The sequence below is a fragment of the Pseudonaja textilis genome, chromosome 14 (assembly GCF_049901715.1).
Source record: "Pseudonaja textilis isolate UNSWEBS1 chromosome 14, rPseTex1.2, whole genome shotgun sequence".
NCBI classification, from domain to species: Eukaryota; Metazoa; Chordata; class Lepidosauria; order Squamata; family Elapidae; genus Pseudonaja; species Pseudonaja textilis.
In genome coordinates, this window is record NC_142003.1 from 15,287,264 (window position 1) to 15,310,969 (window position 23,706).

The 23,706-nt window shown below is 42.2% G+C and overlaps 1 protein-coding gene across 1 annotated transcript in view; it reads right to left on the reverse strand.

The window, feature by feature from the left end:
* Nucleotides 1-23,706, reverse strand: part of ABAT (4-aminobutyrate aminotransferase) — a 54,876-nt gene that overhangs the window by 19,665 nt on the left and 11,505 nt on the right. Inside the window, exons 2-6 of the mRNA XM_026704102.2 lie at nt 10,686-10,819; nt 4,581-4,678; nt 2,703-2,732; nt 1,911-2,028; nt 1,344-1,393 (exon numbers count right to left, since the gene is read on the reverse strand). Of these exons, the coding sequence (XP_026559887.1) occupies nt 1,344-1,393; nt 1,911-2,028; nt 2,703-2,732; nt 4,581-4,678; nt 10,686-10,755 (366 nt within the window). The 5' untranslated portion in view covers nt 10,756-10,819. The remainder of the gene's footprint in view (nt 1-1,343; nt 1,394-1,910; nt 2,029-2,702; nt 2,733-4,580; nt 4,679-10,685; nt 10,820-23,706) is intronic.

Sequence of the window (23,706 nt, forward strand, 5' to 3'; positions counted from 1 at the left end):
CTTTCTTGGATTTTGAATGGAGTCTCATCCAGGGGTGGGATTCAAATTTTTAACAACCGGTTCTGTGGGCGTGGCTTAGGTGGTAGGCATGGCTTGGTGGTCATGTGACTGGGTGGACGTGGCTTGGTGGTCATGTGACTGGCTGGGCGTGGCCAACTCAATATCACTCACATTGAGGCACGCATCTCCTCACCTAGCCTCTCATGATTGTGGGGATGCTGCAACAGTCGTAAGTGTGAAAAATGGTCATAAGTCACTTTTTTCAGTGCCACTGTAACTCTGAAAGATCACTCCACACAAGCAAAGTACCAGCAAAGGAGGGGAAAAAAACTCCAGAGAGGTTCCTGAGTCAGGAAGTCTAGTCCTGACAAGAATGTAATAAGGGTTAACTGAGAGGCAGTTTCTGTAAGCAACACCAGAATGTTTCCTTCCTGCCTTCTTTACAGGATTAGGCCAGTAATTTCTTCTAATAACCAGTTCTCTGAACTGCTGAGAATGTTCTAGCGAATAGGTGCGAACTGGTAGAATCCCACCCCTGGTCTCATCTAACATGCTAGCTAAGATTCTATGCAGTTCGGAGAACCCCCAAATCCCACTCCTGGCTGGCCCCACCCTTCCCCTCCCAGGAGTCCCCATGTGGCCCATTTTGGATGCAGGCTCAGAGAGGGTGAAAAACGGGCCTCCCGGAAGTTCAGGAAAGCCAGAAATGGGCCTGTTTCTGGCTTCCAGAGAGATTCCGGAATCCAGGGAGGCCGTTTCCGCCTTCCCAGAGACTCGAGGAAAGCCTCTGGAGCCCGGGAAGAACAAAAACGCCCCCCCCCCACCGTGGTGCAGAAGTCCGACTAGGCCACGCCCACCATACCACGCCCACCCAGCAGCCGTCAGAGAAGCCGTTGATGAAATTTTTGAAGCCCAGCCCTGATTAGCAGCCCCAGGGCAACACAACCCCGGCAAACTTTGGGGTAGCTTTTCAATCTTGCTTTTTCTTTCTCTCCCTTTGGCTGCCGACCAAAAAGATGGTTGATGTACGAGAACCAGCCCAGAACTAATCAGGAAGTGAGCTCCTATGGGTTTCTCCTGGCTCAAGAGCTGGACAAAGCCGTGCCTGCCAACTCCTGCAATTCTCAGCCGTTCCCTTGGAAAGGGCTTATTTTGGAGACTCGCCCCCAAGAAGGAGGGGAGGCTCCCGGTTCCAGCCTCAGAGACCCTGAGCAGTGGGTGAACAGCCCTGGGGTAGGACAGGTAGGCACTCCGGGATCTTGGGGAGAAGAAGGGAAGCTTCACAAACAGGCAATTGACGCACCGTTTTGGCAACCTGGTACCTTCTGCAAAGGGTCACTTACCAGATTCTGGGGCTGTTGCAAAAGTTTGATCAGAGATGGGTGGCTGTAACCTAGAAGGAAACACGGAGGACTTTTGTCATCTGGTTTCAAGAAATTTCAGCAACTTTCACGTTAAGGTAAAGGTTCCCCTCGCACATACGTACTAGTCGTTTCTGGCTCTAGGAGGTGGTACTGATCTCTGTTACAAAGCCGAAGAGCCAGCATTGTCCGAAGACGTTTCCGTGGTCATGTGGCTGGCATGACTAAATGCCTTCGAAGGTGCACAAAACGCTGTGACCTTCCCACCAAAAGGGTCCCTGTTGTTCTACTTGCATTTTTACATGCCTTCGAACGGCTAAGTTACAAAAGCCGGGGCAAGTAATGGGAGCTAGGGATTCAACCCGCCAAACTGCTGGCCTTTCTGATCGACAAGCTCAGAGCATTAGCGCCTGAGCTAAAAAAACAGTTCACCTCACTAGTGCTGACACAGAGGGAGGTTTTTCAGTGCTGTGCGCACAAGAACCGGTGGGGAAAAAAATGTGGAATCCCACCACTCGAAACCTTGCAAGAACTCCCAAAAATTCTTACCAATCGGGATGGATGAAATCTGAGAGTAGAGATCCAACATCCGGTTCCCATCAGCATCCACAAGATAATTCCCTCGGCTTTCCTCGTAGTTGCAGAAAAAGTGGACTGCCTCTGCGTTCTGAGAGAAACGGATGGAACAAGTTGAGATTTCCTGGCGCGTCGCCGAAGTTGAGAATCAAGCAAAATGAGCCACGATTTAGGCCGGTCAGGAAGGAAAAATAGGAAACTCTGGATGGTTTCCCATTTCTGCAAATCGTTTTTCATATCCCTACAGATAGGCTTGTTTCGGAAAGACAAGGGCCTTCTGATTGGTTTTGGGAATTAAAAAGGCGGAAAATAATCTTGGAAAAACTTTAAGGTAACAGCTACTTGACAGAAAGAAGACGGAAGAATAGTTGCATGTTTCTGCTTTTCTTTTTTGTTTGAGTTCTCCTTTCCTATCGCTTAGTTTCTATCTTTGTTTTTGTTTGTTTTGTACATTTTATTATAGTGAAGAATTATACAGTAAAGGTAAGGGGATCCCAGGACTGCCTTATTGTTATTTGAGCCCCATTTACAGGATTTTTAAAGAGGTTTGAACAACCTCCCCGCTCCCTGCAGTGCCCAGCTATATCCCAATATCCAGATTATTTTTCTGCCACCACCAAATATGCTCCCGTTCTGTTCAGTTTCAGGAGGGTGGCCTTGCTGACACAAAACAGGCATACATAGGTTGCTTAGCAGCAACCATTTTGTGACTCAGCGGCCAATATTTGAAGGGATGTTTTTCAAGTGGAATCTGGAGGAAATTACCTGAATTCCATTCAACTGTTTCATTAGTTCCTAAAAGAAGAAGAAAGAATATTATTGTACAGATTGACTAACCAAAAAAATCAGGAGATGAAATGTTCCTGTACAACCTATTCGACTTTTTCGGTTTCTCTCTCTCTTTTTATTTTACTTTATTCAACCCTGGGAAGTGCTAAGGGAATTTCAATGTCATGAGTTAACCAGGGAGCCAGTTTGGCCCGGTGCTTAAGGCACCAGGCTAGAAAGCAGGAGACGGCGAGTTCAAGGTCTGCCTTTAGCCATCCTGGTTGTTTGCTCAAGTCCTTCAGTTTTGCAAACCCCCAAATATAATGATCCTATAATTTTTTTAAAAAGCAAACCTAACTTATTTTATTTCTGCTTTATTTTGGGCCAGTCAATTCTCTTTCTCTCAGCCCAAATCCACCTCACAGGGTTGCTGTGGGGAGAATAGGAGGAGGAAGGTGGATATGATTGCTGCCTTGAGTTATAGTTAAAAACAATAAAAGAAGGATACAAGATAAATAATAAATAAATCTAAAGTATAACAAAAAAGAGATCTTGGAGGTCTTCTAGTTCAGCCTCCTGCTCAAGCAGGAAACTCTAATCTGTATCATTTCAGACAATACATGGCAGTCCAATCTCTTCATGAAAGCCTCCAGTGATGGAGCACCCACAACTTCTGAAGGCAAAATCCATTTTATCCCAAATCCATAAGCACTAGAAGTATTTTTTTTAAAAATAGGGAGATGTATTAGTGTCAGATCCCTAACAGGGATACGGCCATTCAACTGGGAGAAGTGGGGCGGAGGGGAGGGGGGGGGCTTGAATTCGATTCATTATTATTGCCTATGACAACTGTTATTTTATAACTTGTATCCTGGTGCAGAAGCACCCTGAGATTTTCTCACCTCTTGGGGAATGTATTAAGGGGGAGGGCCATGTGGGTTGTTTCACTTTGAAGGCCAGCGAAAGATGGCCATGAGAATGTATGCTTCTCTGTTTCTCAGAGCTGCCGGTACAATAACATCTTCACACCTGTGGATTGGCTGAATCCGCATCTGGATAAAGGGAGGGGTCTCTACTGCCTTAATTCTACTTGTCTTGCCTCAGGGTATTCAGACTCTGCTTTGAATGTATTGCTATCACTTCTGCTTAATAAAAGTTTCCTTCATTTTCAAGAGTCTTCACTTTCTTAAGTTAGAAGGAGAGGCAATCCTTACAATGAGGTATCTTCGCCACCTTGAGTTATTTATAAAATACTAAAGGCAGGATATAAATAAAATCATAAAATAATAAACTAAAGTAAATTAAACTACCCTACACCACCACTACACTAATTAAATAAAATAAAACAATAAGGGTTACACTGATAAAACAGTTTTCCATAGTTTGCTTTTATCTCCATGCCATGGGAATTAAAGTCCAAGTAGATCGATTGGAAAATTGGACATTTTTGTTTAACAGAAAAAAAAAATGAAATTATGACTGTCGGGTTTGATGATTAGGAAAAAATTGTAGAGAACAGAAAAGAAGGAAAGTTATGATATAAATTTAACATAAGAGTTTCATGTACATTTATATTTGTATCTGCTGTAAACGAAAGTAGGAAATTGTTTATATTTCTTTTTCTTTCGTTTTCTTTCTGTACTTCTGGCTTTGCTTTGCTTCTCTCTTTCTTTCACTTTAATTATTAGTTTGTCTTTGTTTTAACTCTCTATTTGAAAAATCTAATAAAGTTATTTAAAATCCAACACAAAGTCAAGGAAGGACTTTTAAGGAGTGTTCGATCTCTTGTGCTATTTTTCCAAAAAAAATATTTGGAGATAATGGTAGTGAAGTGGAAGAATTAAATTTAGGATGGATGTTCTCATCTTAACTTACCCTGGATCTCGGACCAGGGACTTCGGTCTTCATCAGTGGCCCATCATAGTCAAATTCCATGTCAATTTTAGCTGCCACTTGGCTGATTCCTCGGAGTCCTGCAAACAAACAAACAAAAAATGAATTTAAAAAGTGACTCTTAAGAAGTACGCTCAAGAAGGGACTTCTGTATGTACACAGAGAGTATAACATTGCAAGGTATATACTTGATGAATGGTGTATAAATGTAATTTGGGGTATTAACATCCCCCCTCAAACTAGCTGTTCTTAAATGCTGTTATAGTTCGCTGGCAGCCTGTGCAGACGGCAGCAGAATCGGACAGTGGGGAACAACGGGGACCAGTCTGGGAGTCTGGGGAAGATTCAGACGAGGGTCCTGCATTCGATGCAGAAATGGGGCCAGGACCATCTGGGAGTGGGGTGCTGACTCCTGAGCCTCCGGAGTCCGGCAGCAGCGAGGCAGAAGAACAAGGGGAGCCTGTTCCCAGTATGCATGTGTGCAGAACTGCTAGAAGGAGAGAGCAGCTGAGACAAAAGGGGTGACTCAGGAGTAAGGCTTGGAGGTGATTGTCCCTCCCATAAGGTATAAAGGACAGGCAAAGGTAGAGAAACCTTTGCAGGAAGCAAAGTCGTTCGCTCTGTTTGGATTAAACCTTGAAGCTCTGTGTGGACTTTGTACTTCGTTTGGCTTTTTACAATTAATTTGGCACTTTAGTTGTTGGCAGCAATTCAAAGGAGAGAAAGGTGGGTGCTTATCTTGGGGGACTGTTTGGGACTCATTACCGGCTGGGAATGAACATAATTCCCAGCGTTGAAATAAAACAAGATTTGTTTTAATTAAGCGTGTGCTTAATTAGGGTCTCGGGAAGCCTTGGTCAGAAGAAATGATCTTTAAAGCATGATTACAAAGTGAAACCCAATTTGTTCCCTTTTATCCAAATAATTGTATTAAGAATTATACATGAAAATAAAAGCTAATACAGTCTACAAAAATATAAACAGAAAAATACAAAAGAAAACAAAAGAGTGAGAAAAATAAAAAAGAAGTAATTTATCCCTTCATCTCAGAAAGTATAAACCACTTTAATATTTTATTACCATTTCTAAATACAACATAGACTCTCTTCTCCCATCTCTTGACTAAAAAAAAACCCCATCCAAATGTTTTATCAATCATTTTTGTTAACAAAAGTCTGGTAAGGGCAACCAGGGATAACTATTTTCTTTGATTAGTCCTGATCAAATAAGTCAAACTTGTATTCCTTCCCTGAGTTTTCAAACATATTCTTTAATCCTCCCAAATAGAATCCCAGAGCTAATTTTCTGTTCATCTGTTTCAAGGTAAAGATCTTTCAAAGCTTTTAAGAGATTTTTTAAATCTTGTAAGTTTGTGACTTCTGACTTCTAATAAAGTCTTCAAAAGACAAATAGGTTTCTTGGTTCAGTATCTGTACAACTTCTCAAATCATCTATCAGTTCCATTTGTGTTATATTTCAGAATGATTTTGTAAACATGCATTGCCCCTTGTTCTTGCTTTATAACTTCATTGCTACCTGTTCTGTCCATCTTGTCAAGAGGTTTATTCATCCTACTAAGAAGCTTGGTTAAAAAGAAATACTCAGAAACTTGTATTATAAATTTCTGCTCCACTTACTTTATCCTCTAACTCATTCTTCTTCATTCAAGGTTTCCTTATTGTAAAAGTATCAAAACAATTGCCATTTTCCCATGAGAAAATTTCTTCTAATTAAGTCAAAGCTGTAATTTTAAATCCTGCTGGTGCCTTAATCCATTAATTTTCCAAAGTCAATATATACTCAGCATCTTTTTGTTGCAGTTCAAAAAAAAAAAACCATACATTTCCAAAACTTGTAAGGTCAAATTTATACCACCATCCACTAAGGAGATTCACCTGATTAATAAAAAATCTCCCAAAAAGTGTTTATGAAATGAGACATGGTTGAGCTTAATGTCCATAAAAGGCTGTTTTGGAAGTGCTAACTTGATGAAATCCCAATTCCCAGTCTTTCCACTCCTAAGCTCACTGTCAAATGACAGTTTCTGCGGTCTACTCATGAGGAATAGGTGTCCAGAGTCACATGGACAATCACAATAAACTCTCCAGATCCAGTATCCAATTACAACTGTTAGAAATTCTGTTTATATATAGCACCATAGAGCAAGCAAAAAGTAAAGTCACCATGTGTTTTACTGCTCAACTATTTAAAGCTATAGCAGGAAATTCTACTTAGAACAAAAGAGCATAGAGCCATACAGAGAAACTTGTAAACACTGCCATCTACTGGCTGAATATCACTGTAGTTGTTGCATAGAAATACATCCCAACTGTGAATTCCAGTACAAACTCCTCGCAAACGCTGTCCTGCTAGCTAGCAGGATGTCAGGTCACCATGGCGCTCATAGGAAGTCCACAAATCTGTTTTGTTTCCCAAGCAAAATAGTGAATAAGAGTGGCACCGCAACAAGAATTTTCCCCTTTGATCAATCAATGACACTTCATCAATTCATCTTGGATTAAAGCCTGTAAGCACTAACTTGTTTCTCTGTCGGCACTGAACACCGTAAGTTGGTATGGGATATTTGCAAACACTGCAACTATTTGGGGAACAAGGAGTGGTCACAACTCAATTTATAACCTATTCAACCCCGAAATGAAAACTCCAAACCAATAAACTCTGAGACCAGCATTTCCTCAAAGTTCCATTTTACTAGAGTTGTCATATTGGCACACCTGGGAAAACCCAAATCTGAGAGTTCTGGGTTTTCTCTTCCCAAAAGAAAAATTCAAGGTCCATCCCCTGCACCCATCAGTCCATCACATGTCCCAATCAAACCTTCGTCCCAATTGGAAACATCCCTCCAGTCACTCCCCTCCAGGTGCAGGGCAACCTGACCTTGACTCTCTGAGAAAGGATGTTGTTGTGTTTAATCTTCTATCTCTCTATGAAATCCCCCCTTCCAAATTCCCAGGCACTGAATGTGGCAGCCTTGAAGCTTCCAAGTGAAAAATACGCCTTCCAAGGCTGACAGGAGAACATTTCTGGACTCTTCCAGGAAATTGCATCATCAGCCAAATGTGCTCAGTCATTTGAACAGCTAGAAGAGCAGCCAACAGTCAGAAGCCTTCTCAGCAACTAAACAGCTCTTAACACGCAGTCTGGGAACGTGAGGTTTTTTTTTATAAAATGCTTCCAGGATAATGTCAGATGTTATTGAGGGCAAACAAGACGCAGGAGGCTCATGCCCACTCAGAGTTATGCTTTCCCTAGCATAGGGATACTAGTACCAAAATAATAATAATGATTATCTAAACTGTGCAACGAACCATAATCATGCCATGGGAACCAAACCAGGGCTGCTTACACAATGCTGCACACATTCCTTAGGCTCAAGGCAGAACAGCTACTGGAGCAGAAGGAAGATCTGGCACCCCAGAGAGAAGCCACCAAATCATTCAGAGGTGCAATGAAGGTTAGCTGCCAAGGAGAAGAGTAAACTAAGGTTGGGTGTCCTTGAAGGATTTTCCAAATGCAGAAGATCTGGGGTTAGGCAAGGTCATGCTTCGAGATGACCGATTTGGGAAGTCGCCTAAAAGTGTTGGAAATATAATGCAATGATTGTTATGTCTTCTCCAGCTTCTATTAAAATGATCAGAACAGGGCTCAGAAAGTTTGTCTGAAGGCCCCTAAAAGCAGGTAGACAGAGGACGTGCAGAAGGAGTATTTCATATAATCTATATTTTTTATTTTTATTTTAAGCAGCCCAGTCATTGATTGGGCAGCTATAGAAACTGAAGATAGATTGATAGATGATAGATTAGACAGACAGACAGATGATAGATGATAGATAGATGACAGACAGACAGAGACAGACAGACAGACAGACAACCTTCCCAATGCACCACAAGGCAAGACAAGAAGCAATGGATGGAAACGAATCAAGGAGATTGATGGTACTTGGTACTAAGGAGAAATTTCCTAACAGTGAGAACAATAAATCAATGGAACAGCTTTGCCTTCAAAAGTTGTGCGTGCTCCATCACTGGAAGTTTTTAAAAAGAGACTGAACAGCCACTTTTCTGAAGTGGTATAGGATCTCCTGCTTGAGCAGAGGGCTGGACTAGAAGACCTCCAAGGTCCCACCCAAGTCTGTTATTCTGTTTTTTTTTTATATATATAGTTTATCTTACCTGGAATCTCCAAAAACGTTATTGGTGCATATACTTTATTTTATTCCTGTATTTGAATCATGTTGATGCCTGATTGTATTATTGCTGATTGTGTCAGCTAATTGTTCTTATGGAAAATTTTGTCCAGGGCTCCTTTGAACGGTACAAAAATAAATGAAGCTGATTTATTTTCATTTCGTTCTAGGGATCTGAAGGCACTGGAGGTGTTCCATGGCCTCCCGTATTTATAGCTACTGCTATATGCTTTTGAGGACCACATATGATATTTTCTCTTGATGGCCCATGAATTGCAACACCAAAAGGTTTTTATTTCATGTTGACCTCAACACTCTGCCAAAATATTCATCAATATATTCAGAGAACAGAAGTCTGGCTGATGGACCAGGTGTCCCACAGTGATTTAGAGTCTAAGGACAGTGTTTCTCAAGCTTTCAGATGTGTCAACTCCTAGAATTCCCAAGTCAGCATTTGTTGAAGTTCACACCTTTGAAAGTTGCTACGGAAGAGAAACACTAGTCTGTAATAATGGAGTAAACTATTACAAAAGCCAACCTCTGATGCCGTCTTCTTCAGGGCTGAAGAAGTGAAACATCTTCAAGAAAAAAAATAAATCCAGTTGCCTTTTGAAAAAAACCCACCTTTGGGTCATTGAATAGAAGAAAAAAAATAACTATCCAATTCTTTCATTTATGCGAGGTTTCTTCTAATAGTCTTTTTCTTAAGGAACTCTATGGTTTTTTCCCACAGTACAGTTTAGAAAATAAGTGTGCTAGGCTATGAAAACATTATGTATATATTATGATACACACACACACACACATATATATACAAAGACACAAGAAGTATACAAGAAACAATGGATGGAAACCAGTGGTGGGGTTTCATTATTTTTACTACCGGTTCTGTAGGCATGGCTTGGTTGGGTGTGGCAGGGAAAGGATACTGTAAAATCCCCAGTCAGAGGTGGGATTGGCTGGCTCTCTCAACTATTCAGAATTTCCCCTACCGGTTCTCCGGAACTGGTCAGAACCAGCTTAAATCACCTGTGATGGAAACTAATCAAAGAGAATTCAGGAGAAACTTCCCAACGGGGAAGACAATCAGCCAACCGAATGGCTTGTCTTCAGAAGTTGTGGGTGCCCCAGCACTGGAGGTGTTTTTACGAAGAGGCTGGACAGTCACTTGTCTGAAATGGTCTAGGGTCTCCTATGTCCCTCCATGTCCCTTCTAGCTCTATTCTGACTGAATATATGTTCCTGTGTTCTCTTTTTAATGCACCTTTTTAAAATATCTTGCTTGGATTTTATTTTACTTCTGTAAAAACATTTTGTTCTGTGAGTTTTATATTTTAACTTTTTTTTTGAATAAAAATAAACATCCATCCATCTATCTGTCCATCATCTATCCATAAAGTTAGATAGATGGATAGATGATAGCTATACAGATAGAAATAGGGATAAATATATGGATATATTTGACTTACAAGTTCATTTAGTGACAGCTCAAACTTACAATGGCACGGATAAAGTGACTTATGGTCGTTTTTCACACTTATGACCACTGTAGTATCCCCACCTTCACGTCATCAAAATTCAGACCTTGGCCACTGACTCGTATTTATGACCACTGTAATGTTCTGGGGTCACATCATCCCCTTTTGCGACCTTTGGATGAGCAAAGTCAATGGGGAAGCTGGATTCACTTAACAAACGTGTTACTCACTTAAGAACTGCAGTGATTCACTTAACAACTGTGGCCAGTAAGGTCGTAAAATAGGGCAAAACTCACTCAATAACCGTCTCACTTAACAGCAGAAATGTTGGGCTTGTAAGTCGAGGACAACCTGCATCGATACTGTATATAGATATTTAAACTGGTTTTCCGTCCCGCTCACCTCCTGCAAATATCCTGGAGCTCTGTTGCAGTGCCCATGTTGCATGTTGATTGAGCAACATCAGGGCCATTGTATTCAATACGATTTTTCTTCAGTCACAAAATGAATTTCCCTTCTCGCCTCTGGCTAATGACCTGGAAAGAGAAATAGACAAAATTATCCCCCAGGAAAACCTCCTCAATAGTTTTACCATGGAAGACCAGCAAACAGGATGATTCTCTTTAAAAAACAAAACAAAACACCATCAGGAAGCCTCTAGATCTCAAGAGTCTGGTTTGCAATTTGTGCAAATATCATTTATGGCCAAATATCTCTCAGGTTGCATTCCTAACTTTCAGCTGGTTATTGGAAATGATTCTGGCTTTGGCCAAAGCTTGAACTACAAATTAACCAAACCAGAAGATTAATGTATAATAACCTAATTTATAAAGCATTAATAAGACCACACCTAACATGTTGCATCCAGTTTTGGTCACTAAACAATAAAAAAGATGAAAGAGTGCAGAGAAGAGCAACCAGGATGGTGAGGGGACTGGAGGCTAAAACATACGATGAACGGTTGCAGGAACTGGGCCTGGCTAGTCTAGTGAAGAGAAGGACCAGGGGAGACAGGAGAGCAGTCTTCCAATACTTGAGGGGCTGCCACAGAGAGGAAGGGGTCTCAAGCTATTTTCCAAAGCACCTGAAGGCCAGACAAGGAACAATGGATGGAAGCTGATCAAGGAGAGATTCAACCTGGAAATAAGGAGAAATTTTCTGACAGGGAGAACAATCAACCTGTGGAACAGAAGTTGCCTTCAAAAGTTATGGGAGCTTCACCCCTGGAAGCTTTCAAGAAGAGACTGTGGATTGCCATCTTTCAGAAATGGTGTAAGGGTTCTGCTTGGGCAGGGGGGTGGGGGGTGGGGTTGGACTAGATGACCTACAAGGTCCCTTCCAACTCTGTTAATCTATCTATCTAATGTTGTTTTTAAGACTCTACGTTGCCAGAGTTTCATGCAGAGCTTTAGATGGCAGGCAGTTTCAACTTTGAGGCTGCAACATTATCTCATGTTCTCAATAAGCCTGAATTTAAATCCGTTGCTCAGCTACAGGCAATTTTCATCATTTGTAAATCCTTTGGCTGCCGCTGTTTAAAACCACTCAGCCTTGGATTAACATCAATACAAGGCAGTGAATTTCAAACACTTAATTAAAATGCTAGAAACATCCCCCCCGCTTCCCCAGCGCTCCTCTCTACCCATTTCCTTTTTTAAAAAGCGACCGCAAGCAAAATGCAGTCCTCAACAAGTTCAAATTCAAAACGCTCCCATGAACTCCGCTGACAGATAAGCAAGTTCCAAACTTCCTCCTTAAATAAAAACTAAATAATAATAATAATAATAATAATAATTATTATTATTATTATTATTATTATTATTATTATTATTATTATTATTATTATTATTATTTTGCAAGCTGGTCAGGCTAATTTTACAAGCGAGCACACACATTTAAGGGCTAGTTTGGGTTGTTTCTTGGCTTTTTATCATCTAAGAAAAGGTAGCTTGCTTCAGACTGTTAGAGCAATACTGAAAACCCAACACTGTACTTGTCAAAGCACATTTTCTGGTTAAAGAACTGCAGCAGCAGCATCATAAACCACACTGTGCCGAAACCACAGTTCTGTGCAGAAGGCTTTCCAGTCTGCTCGAACAAATCTTGAAAAAGCTTCTTCTCCAGTAACATTGAACTGCAAACCAGGGCATACAAAACCTTCGCCAGACCAATTCTCAAATACAGCTCATCTGTCTGGAATCCAAACTGTATAATGGACATTAATACAATGGAGTGAGTCCGGAGGTACTTCACGAGAAGAAGAGTCCTCCGCTCCTCCTCTTGCAATAGAGTACCTTAAGCCACCAGGCTTGAAATTTTGGACCTGGACAACCTAGAACGACGATGCCTACAATCCGACCTAAGCTTAGTACACAAAATTGTCTGCTACAATGTCCTGTCAATGACTGCTTCAGTTTCAACCGCAATAATACATGGGCAAACAATAGGTACAGATGCAAAGTAAACGGCTTCAAACTCGATTGCAGGAAATATGACTTCAGCAACAGAGGGGTCAACGCCTGGAACTCACTCCCTGACTCTGTTGTTACATCCTCAAACCCCCAAAGCTTTGAACCTTCAACTGTCTCCCGTGGACCTCACTCCATTCCTAAGAGGTCTGTAACGGGGCATGCATAAGCGCACCAGCGCACCTACTATCCCTGTCCTATTGTCCCCACTTATTCGTACTCATTTATTATGTAAATCAGTGGTGGGATTCAAATATTTTTACTACTGGTTCTGTGGGCGTGGCTTGGTGGGCATGGCAGGGGAAGGTTACTGCAAAATCCCCATTCCCTCCCCACTCCACTAACCTGCTTTCCAGTTCCATTTTCCTGTGCAGAGCAACCAAAGAAGACCCAGCCAATCAGCTGGGACTCAGGAGGTAGAACATAGATGGGGTTGGTGGGGCCAGTCAGAGGTGGGATTGGCTGGTTCTCCAAACTACTCAAAATTTCTGCTACCGGTTCTCCAGAACTGGTCAGAACTGGCTGAATATCACCTCTGGTATAGGGTCTCCTGCTTGGGTGAGGGGTTGGACTAGATGACCTACAAGGTACCTTCCGACTCTGTTAATCTGTTAAAGCATCTAGTCCTTCTCTTATCCACTGTTTCTCCAGTTTCCTTCTGAGGTCTGTCTTTCAAAATTTCTAAATGAACTGACAGGAAAGAGGTCAAGCCACGGATGTCCTGTCACATTTGTTTTGACTCTCTGCAGAAATCTGGGTTTGCACACAGTTGGATCCTGATTTAACCCCAAATCTCAGCCATTCTGAGATGAAGCTAGCCACTGAAGAGATTATTTGTACTACAGCTGGAGGGTGAGAGCAGCCTTCTCCAACCAGATGCCCTCCAAGTGAATTGAACCACAACTCCCATCACTCCTTGCTAACTAAACAGATTGCTTCAACAGAGCAAGGTGGGTTGGTCTTTGTATGCTACATTTTGGAAAACAGGTAATTTTTTTTCCAGATTGAATGAGTGCAGCCCTATGGGAAGCCACCCCTCCTCCCTCCAGAAGAATGAAATGTTTTGGGGAATATTAAAAAGGCAGGATATTATATTTCCCTAAAGCAGAAATGGAGAAGCATGTTTTTAAAGGCAGGAAGCAGCCCTCAGTCTTTTTTAATAGCCCACAGCAGACGCCAGCACTTAAGAGATTAAAGAGCTTATTGAAAGAGGAAGACAAGTATCTAGGTGGCTCTATTCATAAGCAAAGCAAATACTGCAGGGTGAAATCCATTCAAGACAGAATACTCCTTGCAGCACAGTGAACAAAGGCAGAAAGGTAGGATTAGAAAGCAGCCCCTCAGCCAAGATCCAATACAGGACAAAAGCCGTTAAACCAGAAGTGGGATTTAGCAGGTTCTGACCAGTTCTGGAGAACCGGTAGTGGAAATTTTGAGCAGCTCGGAGAACCGGCCAATCCCACCTCTGACTGGCCCCGCCAACCCCATCTCTTCTCTGCCTCCCTTTGAGTCCCAGCTGATCAGCCGGGTCTTCTTTGGTTGCCCTGCACTGGAGAACGGAGCTGGAAAGCAGGTTAGTGGGGTGGGGAGGGAAGGGGGATTTTGCAGTAACCTTCCCCTGCCACGCCCACCAAGCCACGTCCATAGAACCGGTAGTAAAATGCTTTGAATCCCACCACTGCATTAAGCCACAATAAGAATTACCCAACTCCCTTTCAGAACACAAGCCCCTTCACTGCACCAGCCCCAGAACAGTCCCGATTTCAAAGTGACAGAAACCTATAAAGATCCATCCACTCATTCAACCTTTTGTTTAGCTGATCCAGGAACTGTCTTTGTGGTTCTGTTCAATAAACCACCTTTCCAATCAGTCCCTAAGTGCCTTCCTCCTGGCTTGGACTTGGACCTGGATATTTCTTCCAACAGCCCTTTGAAAAAATTCCATTGAATAGCATAAGAATTGGTTGGAATTTAATGAGAGATTAAAATAATGAAGCATTGTCCCACTTCTGAGCTGAGAGAGGGACCATTCGGCAGGTGCTAATCCATTATATTTTAAAATACCCCTTTAAAATATCCATTACAGGAAAAAGCACATTTTTTAAATAAAGATTTCTTAGTTGGCTGCAGTTTTCCTCTACCCTATACATTTTTGTCCTCCATCCTTTTAAGTATCTCTCCAATGACAGGATTCCAGCAGTTACTCCCATTTAAATCATGAGTCTCTTGCCAAACTCCAAAAGGATTTATTGGGAGTTAACATGCCGGCACTGCCTGGGCGTAGCCGACTCTGAGACGCATCATTCATTGTCACCCTTGACCCTGGTTTTCCCCCACCCCCTGAGTGTATCGTAATTCATATTCTCCAATGGGACACATCCATAGCCCAGAGTCATCAATCATGCTCTCCAGTTAGAATTTTGTGCTGCAGAAACTTCGGTCACCTAGTTACCATCTTTGAAAACATTTATGGAATGCAGTTTCGGTTTGCACTACTCTTTCAAACCCCTTTTTCCCCTCCCTTTCTGTTGGCAACTCCAAAAAAAGCCATCGAAATATTTTATGAGTTGACATCCAATACACAATTATAGTCTCCATCACAGACCATTGAGGGGGCCTTTCTAGACAATTGTTGCTGGACTGAATCAATGCACAGCCTCACAGCCAACTCTCTGGATGCCTCAACGCTCACAAAAATTGAAAAAAAAATAACAATAACCCCAATCATTTGTGGAAAACTGCCCGGCATAGGAGATGGATTTGGCCATATTTTACAGATGGATCGTTTTCATACGGATGGCAGCAAACCAGAAGGATAAATGCACTTTAAATGTTGCCTTGTGCTTTTTTGTGTGTGTGTGTGTGTGTGTTGCTATTGCAGGTGGGTTCTGCATTGTGCAAACACACTCAACGCAGCAAAATATAGCTGAGCAAACCCGCAGACGTCGTTGGAGCTGTGCCCAACCACGAGAGCTACCTTCATTGAACATTTTCCCTCCCCTCAAACAAGAGAAAGGACTCTGAGCTTGTTGCTGTGTTCTGGTGCTACTCAATGTGCCAACGGGGATGTGACATGCCAGCCCCATGTGGTCAATTCGGGGCGGGGGCGGGCTGGGGAGCAGCATGAAATCCAATTGGAAAATCTCTTTGCTTTGCACAAACATTCAGCGCACACAGCCACCATTGGGTGCCAACCGCTGCACACAATACGAGCCTCTGCAGCCCCTCTCTCTCTCTCTTTCTCCCCCCCCTCTTCCTCCCTTCCATACAGGGAGCCTGGCTTATTCCAAATGGGTTGCCATGACACCCATAATGGGACAGGAAAGGGAGCAAGGGGGGGTGGGGGGTGGAAGCAAACGAAGGGGAAGGGAAGGGGAGCCGCGCACCATCCATCTCCCGGCAACTGCTTCATCTCAGCCATTATCCCGGTTGCCGTAGTAACCACCCAGAAGGACAAGGAAGTCAGGAAGGAAATTTGCAATTCTTACTTCTAAAGATAATGGTGGAAAGAAATGAAGGGGCGGCGGGGGGACACACAGAATTTGGAGATGTTTATAATTAGATTTTCTCCAGCTCTGCATTCTGAAAGGAAGAAATGCTTCTGTCCAGCTGAAGTTTGCTAAATAAAAAGAGAATAAAAAAAGAGAAAGATTGTTATCCTTATTACGAAAACTAACTGCGGATATTATAGCGGCAGTTGGCTTTCCAAATTTTGCACGGCCGCTTCTCCAATTTCTCATGTCCCGCAGGTAATCCTCAATGTACAACCGCAACCAGGCCCCAAATTTATGTTGCTAAGTGAAGCAGTTGTTAAGTGAGTTCTGCCCCATTTTACAACCATCCTTTCCACAGTCATTAACTGAATCACTGCACTTGACTTAGGAATGTGGCTCTTCCGTGAATAGAGTTTCCCCGTTGACTTTGCTTGGGGATGCTGCAATGGGCATAAATGTGAAAAACGGTCATACGTCCCTTTCTTCACTGCTGTCGTAACTTTTGAGCAGTCCCTAAACAAGCTGGCATAAGTCGAGGTTTTTCTGTACTCAGTTTTGATGCAATCGGTGGCTTCGAATTCCTCCCGAATTGCTTACTCCTTGTGGCTTCCTCTCTTCATGGCTGGCATTTGAAGATGGTGCCCTTTTTAACTTATTTATTTTTCATTTGTATTCTGCCTTTATTCTGTTGGGAGAAATTTCCATCTGGTTTGGTTCCAAGCCGGGAGAGAGAGAGACATTAGAAACATGGAGGCTGATTGGAAAGGTGGTTTACTGATGATGTCAGTGTCAGCTTTGGAAGCCATATTGAGATCTGATGTTCCCACGCTGCCACAATTGAGCCCGGGAAAGTGGGAGGGGGGAATGCATTGGAGCAGGGGTCGCCAATGCCACCTCTGACTGGCCCCGCCAACCCCATCTCTTCTCTGCCTCCCATTGAGTCCCAGCTGTTTGGCTGGGTCTTCTTTGGTTGCCCTGCACAGGAGAACGGAGCTGGAAAGCAGGTTAGTGGGGTGGGGAGGGAATGGGGATTTTGCAGTATCCTTCCCCCAGGAATGAGGAGAGAATGGGGATTTTACAATATCCTTTCCCTGCCATGCCCACCAAGCCACATCCACCAAGCCACGCCATGCCCACAGAATAGGTGGTAAATTTTTTTGAATCCCACCACTGGACTGGCCCTAAGTCACCCAGCATGCTTTTGTGGCCAAAGCAGGACTTAAACTCATGATCTCCTGCTTTCTAGCCTGGTGCCTTTACCATTTTTCCCAGAGGAACTTCACCGCTTCCCTCTGGTTTCCTGCAATAACTTTTTGAGTGTCCAGAGTTTTGCTACTAGTGTCTCCTGCTTGAGCAGGGGGCTGGACTAGAAGACCTCCAAGGTCCCTTCCAACTTCTATTCTATTCTGTTCTGTTTTGTTCTGTTCTATTCTAGATTGAGAAGTGAACCTGGATTTCACCATTTCAACCCTTCCTAATTGTTGTACCTGGATATTTTTCAATCTTTGTCAATGTTCAAGAAGTGCATGCTCTCCATCTTTCAAACTTTAGCAGTAATTGCAACTCTAGAACAGACACAATGGCCCACAACAGTATTCAGCCATTAAACCTTAAATTTTTAAATTGTTACAGTTGTGAGGACTGCTCAGATCTTCTATCAGCACCAATTCTTAGACCTGTCTGTCAAGCAAACCGGCTGCGTCGTTTACTTTCTTTTGGAAAATGACTCATCAAATTATATTGTTTGTGTGATATTTGCTTTGTTTATAGCTGCTGCAGAAAACTATCAAACCAGGAATCTGCATAGCTGAGGCTCTAACCGGGTTCTCAAAATAGCTATATAAACTCAATGACTCCATAAATTTTTTAAAAGCCCAACTCAACATTAGTTCGTTCAGCCTCTATCTTATTCTAAATGCTGCTAGTCTTTGACTGACAACTATTTGTTTAGTGGTCATTCAATGTTATCACAGCACTGAAAAAAGTTCTTGTTAATCAGATTAAGAGAGTTGGAAGGGAGACCTTGTAGGTCATCTAGTCCACCACTATCACCACCCAAGCAGGAGACCCTACACCATTTTTGACAGATGGCAGTCCAGTCTCTTCAAAAGCAACTTCTGTTCGATTAATTGTTTACACTGTCTGAAAATTCCTCCTTATTTCCAGGTTGAATCTCTCCTTGATCAGTTTCCATCTATTATTCCTTGTCTGGCCTTTGGGAGCTTTGGCAAATAGCTTGACCCCCTCCTCCTCTCTGTGGCAGCCCCTCAAATATTGGAAGACTTGCTCTCCTGTCTCCCCTGGTCCTTCTCTTTACTAGACTAACCAGGCCCAGTTCCTGTAACCGTTCTTCATATGTTTTAGTCTCCAGTCCCCTCATCATCCTGGTTGCTCTTCTCTCTACTCTTTCTAGAGTCTCAACATCTTTTTTATAATGTGGTGACCAAAACTGGATGCAGTACTCTAGGTGTGGTCTTACTAAGGCTTTATAGAGTGGTATTAGTACCTCCCTTGATCTTGATTGTATCCCTCTGTTAATGCAACTTAAGATAGTGATATCAGATAGAGAACCAATCAGAGGCTCAAGCATTATGGGATGCTTACAGGCCCTGATTCCACAGTTCCACCGATTCAGCCAAACAATTGAAGTGAGTAAAACCAGTGACTTTTGTCGAGACTTAAATCGGATACTATTTCCCTTCTTTTATTACAAGAAATGCAGTCCTGGGTTTGCATTAACAGAGAGATAGAATCAAGATCACACATGAATTTCTGGAACCACTTTAGAATGGATTTATAGCATTATACTATAAATACTATAATATTTATAATTTAAGACCACATTTGGAATACTGCATCCAGCTTTGGGTGCCACAATACAAAAAATAAAATAAATGTTGAGACTCTGGAAAAGAGTGCAGAGAAGAACCATAAGAATGATTAGAAAGGTGAAGGATGAAATGTATCAAGAACAGTTGCGGGTATGTCCAGTCTAATGAAAAGAAAGACTAGGGGAGGTAAGATAGCAGTATTTGAGGAGCTGCCACAAAGATGAGGGAGGCAAATTATTTTCTGAAGGACCAGAAGGCAAGTGAAGAAACAATGGATGGAAATTAATCACGGAGAGAAGCAACCTAGAACTAAGGAGAAATTTCCTAACAGTGAGAACAATAAATCAGTGGAAAAGCTTTGCCTTCAAAAGTTGTCGGTACACCATCGCTGGAAGTTTTTAAGAATAAGTTGGACCTGAAACCTGAAGAAACATCTAATCCATCGTACAACACACATTAACAGCGGCAAGAATTGCTTATGCCCGAAGCTGAAAAATAGATGATGTACCTTCCGAAAATATGGCAATAAACAAAATACTTGATTGTGCCAAGATGGAACAGGCTTATGAGGAAACTTAAAGGTAAAGAGGAGCCTGAGTTTTATGAGGTTTGGGAAAAGTTTTATATATATGGTTAGATAAGAGAAATAAGGTTTGATATGAAAAATAATTGTAAATATAAGTAACGCTTGACACAGAACTGTTAAAATGTAATTTTCACATGTGTTTTGTAAATAAATAAGTTTTTTAAAAAAGAATAAGTTGGACAGCCATTTGTATGAAGTAGTATGGGGTTTCAGGCTTGAGCAGGGGGTTGGATTAGATGACCCCCAAGGGTCCCTTCCAACTCTGTTATTCCATTAAATAATGAAAGACCAAACCAAACCACAATTTGACCAAGAAAGATCAGGCTTCCTAACTGATCGCTGGACCAGTATGTTTCTTGCTCTCTTTGAGAAATATCCCGGGGTGGGGGTGGGGGAAGCAATCCTGTGATTCTTCCCTAATCTAAGAAGAGCTGAGAATATCTCTTGAATCTCTCCTGACAGCTTGTGCAAATTCGTTCGTTGCCTGGAGGTCGGGGAGATATTTCTGCCACTGTTCTGCTTTTCACCACGAAATTTTTCCTGCTGCACACATTGGAAAAAATTTCTCTTCAATGTTCCCCTTAGAATTTCCTGGCAGGCTGAAGAAGCTACTGAGACAGCTGATCACCGTAGCTTGCACAACGAAGGACATTTGCATTCACTAAGAAACACAGGCAGAAACATCCAACTCTGTCTGCAAGTGCGTCGTCGCGCAATCCTCTTCCCCCCGAGACCGATTTTGAATGCTACAATAACTCTTTCATTAAAAGAAATGAAAAGAGCCAGGGAAAAATATGCAGGATTATTTTTCTGCACCAAGTTCAAGCTTCATTGGACAATGATTGGGGGGTTTGGGGGGGGGGGAGGAAGGGATTTCTCTTCCCTTCCATTTTGCATGATGCTTAAATTTCAGGACATTCGTGGGAATTGACAGGCAGAAACACAAAAGGAGCTATTTCTGCCTCATTTGGCACTCTCAGTTACCAGGACTCAGAAGGGAACAACAAATGCACATTATTCAGATTTTGTTTTGGCGTTTCTTTCATTCGAGGCTAATTTAGAGAACTGGCTTCACCGTGTTTATGAAAAGGCCAGATATGTAGCACAAGGAAAAAGCAAATAGCCAAACAGAGTAAGGAAAATGATCTTGTGGGAGAAATGCAGGAACCAGGAGATGGGCAAAAGGAGCTGAAACATTTTTTTAGTCCAGAAAGAACGGCTGCAGGATTTGGGTTTGGCCAAAAGAAGAATTAGGGGAGACGTGATAGGAGTCTTCCAGTACTTGAGGGGGCTGCCACAAAGAAGAGGGGCTCAAATTATTTTCCAAAGCATCAGAGGGCAAGATAAGAAACAATGTTTGGAAACTAATCAAAGAGAGAAGCAATCTGGAATTAAGGAGAAACTTCTTGACAGGGAGGACAATTAACCAGTGGAACAGCTTTGCCTTCAGAAGTTGTGGGGGCTCCATCACTGGAGGTTGTTAAGAAGAGATACTAGATAGTCACTTATCTCAAATGGTATAGGTTCTCCTGTTTGACATAAGGCTGGACTAGAAGACCTCAAAGGTCCCTTCCAGCTCATTCAATCTTTCAGCTAGATAAATTCGGAAGCGACTCTCTAATTTACTCAATCATAAGAAAAGGGAGGAGACGCAACACAATCAGATTTGGAAATTTCTGTCACTGTAGCCTGTCTCAATAAAAGTAGCTGAAGAATTCCCTACTAACTAGCATTCTTTGAGACATGTGGATTTAAACTCCCAGAATTCCTCAGCAAGCATGCTTTAAAGATGGATGGACTTCAAATCCCAGAATTCCCCAGCCGGCTTGAGAGTACAAGAGGGAGTTGAAGTCCATCCATCTTTAAAACGTGCTTGCTGGGGAATTCTGGGAGTTGAAGTTCACACTTCTTAAAAGTTGCTAAGTTTGAAAAACACTGTCTAAGGCAGGGGTGTCCAACCTTGGCAACTTTAAGACTTGTGGACTTCAACTCCCAGAATTCCTCAGCCAGCTGGCTGAGGAATTCTGGGAATTGAAGTCCACAAGTCTTAAAGTTGCCAAGGTTGGACACCCCTGGTCTAAGGCAAAGCAAGTCCAGCTCTTTACCAAGCCCCTCTTTATCTGCCAGGCCCATTGTTAAGCTTTGGGCCAAGGCTGATCTTGATAGGGTGGTTGGGTTGGAGGGTCTGCTTTTCCTAACCTGGCACACATTTGAAGCCTCTACAAGTGGATTGTTTATTAAATTGATATGCCACCTATCTGTTTATGTAACTCTGGGCAGCTTACAAAATGATCGTGTTTCCCCCCGCCTAGAGTTTGAAGCACTAACAAGGGATAATTGATGTAGCTCAGGGTTTGAAACGAGGGGTCCTTGATACTCCCTTGAGCTTGGTTTTCTGGAAGACGTTTCATGACCCAACTAGGGAACATCATCAGTGCTAGAAGGGAGTGGGATTTGCAGACTGGAGAAAGGAGAGGAGGAGGAAGTGGAGGAGAGAACTGTGGAGCCCTTGGTGTTGAGTTTGGTTATCTTCTTGCAGACATTTCTTTACCTAACCAGGTAACATCATCAGTGCTAGTAACCAAGCACAGAAAGCACTAAGGATCCCTCACTTAAAGCATTTTTTGCAATAAGATTACTTTAGTACTGTACTTACAGATTTTACCAACCTTACTTTCTGGCACTTTACTGTTTTTCTATAACCTATGAAATTCCTCCCTATCCTTTTTTGCTGCCTGCTATAATGCTAGACCCAGAAAAAGGGCCCAGCAAGGCGAGAGCATACAAATGACCTTAACAGACCTCAAAAAAGCAGAACAGAATTAAGTCTGGTTAGTATTTGGATGAGACACCACAAGGAAATCCCAGGCCTGTAAGCTGGACTGGGAAAGGAAAGAAAAATACCTGTTTCCTGACAAGGGGAAACTCCTTGATGTTGTTGCCAAGGTAACAAAGTGAAGATGCTGAACTCAGTTGTTCAATGTGTTTTTAAAGAAAAAGATGCTTTGTTGTGATTGAGAATCTGCAAAAATTCAGGCAGGCTTTTTTTCCCAGCCTTTCCTGCTAATGCCCTAGTGATTCATCTCTGGATAAAAAGCAGTATGGATAATTTGGTGCTTTCTCTTATGTTGCAACTTGCAATCCTGGGAATGGCTTTCCAAATTATATCCAAAATCATCAGTCTCCTCTTGTTCTAAGCTATGCATACATCCTGGGCTTGTGTTCAAACAAAAACAATATATGTAAAAACAACAACAACGCCCACATCGCAAGAAAGTCTAGCTAGTCGGTGTGCTTCTTTGATCCTGCAAGGAAAAAAAGTCAACCCCCATTGGCGTGAAATGGTATAGGGTTTCCTGCTTAAGCGGGGAGTTTTTATTTGTCTATTTATTTATTGGAATTTGTCAAACAAAAATGAGAACAAGAATAAGAGAATAAAAATTCAATGACAGGGACAACAGGCACGCTAATGCGCTTATACACATCCTCTCTACTGACCACTTAAGTATGATGTATTGTAAGGTCCATGGAAGCCAATTCGTGACTGAAACTGTGAAAATTTGTAGATGAGAAAACGGAATTACAACTCAAGTACAAAAATCATATTTTTACAGCCAAGTTGGACTAGATGACATCCAAGGTCCCTTCCAACTTATCCTATCCCATCCCACCCTATTCGTTCTCAACCTGTGGTCCGTGGACCCCTGGGGGGGCCATAATGTTGTCATGTTTGAAGAAATGTTATGATTTAAATCTTGAGTTAAGTCTGGGTGGTCCATGATTATGGTCCACAAAAGGTATTTAAAGGGGGTCTGTGGTGAAGAAAAGAGAACTGGACTTTCTTGTTCTTTCTTCAAAAGAAAGAAAAAACAGAAAGTCCAGTTGCTTCCTTAAAAAAAAGCCCCTTTGGGATGACCTAGAGGGCTGAAAAACTCTGTAGACTTTTAGCTGTACAATTTGGGATAAACACCCTTTGAATGTTGTGGGAGCAGGAATGGATTTCCAGAGGGAAAAAATGGCAGACTACAGGAACCAGGAGCATCA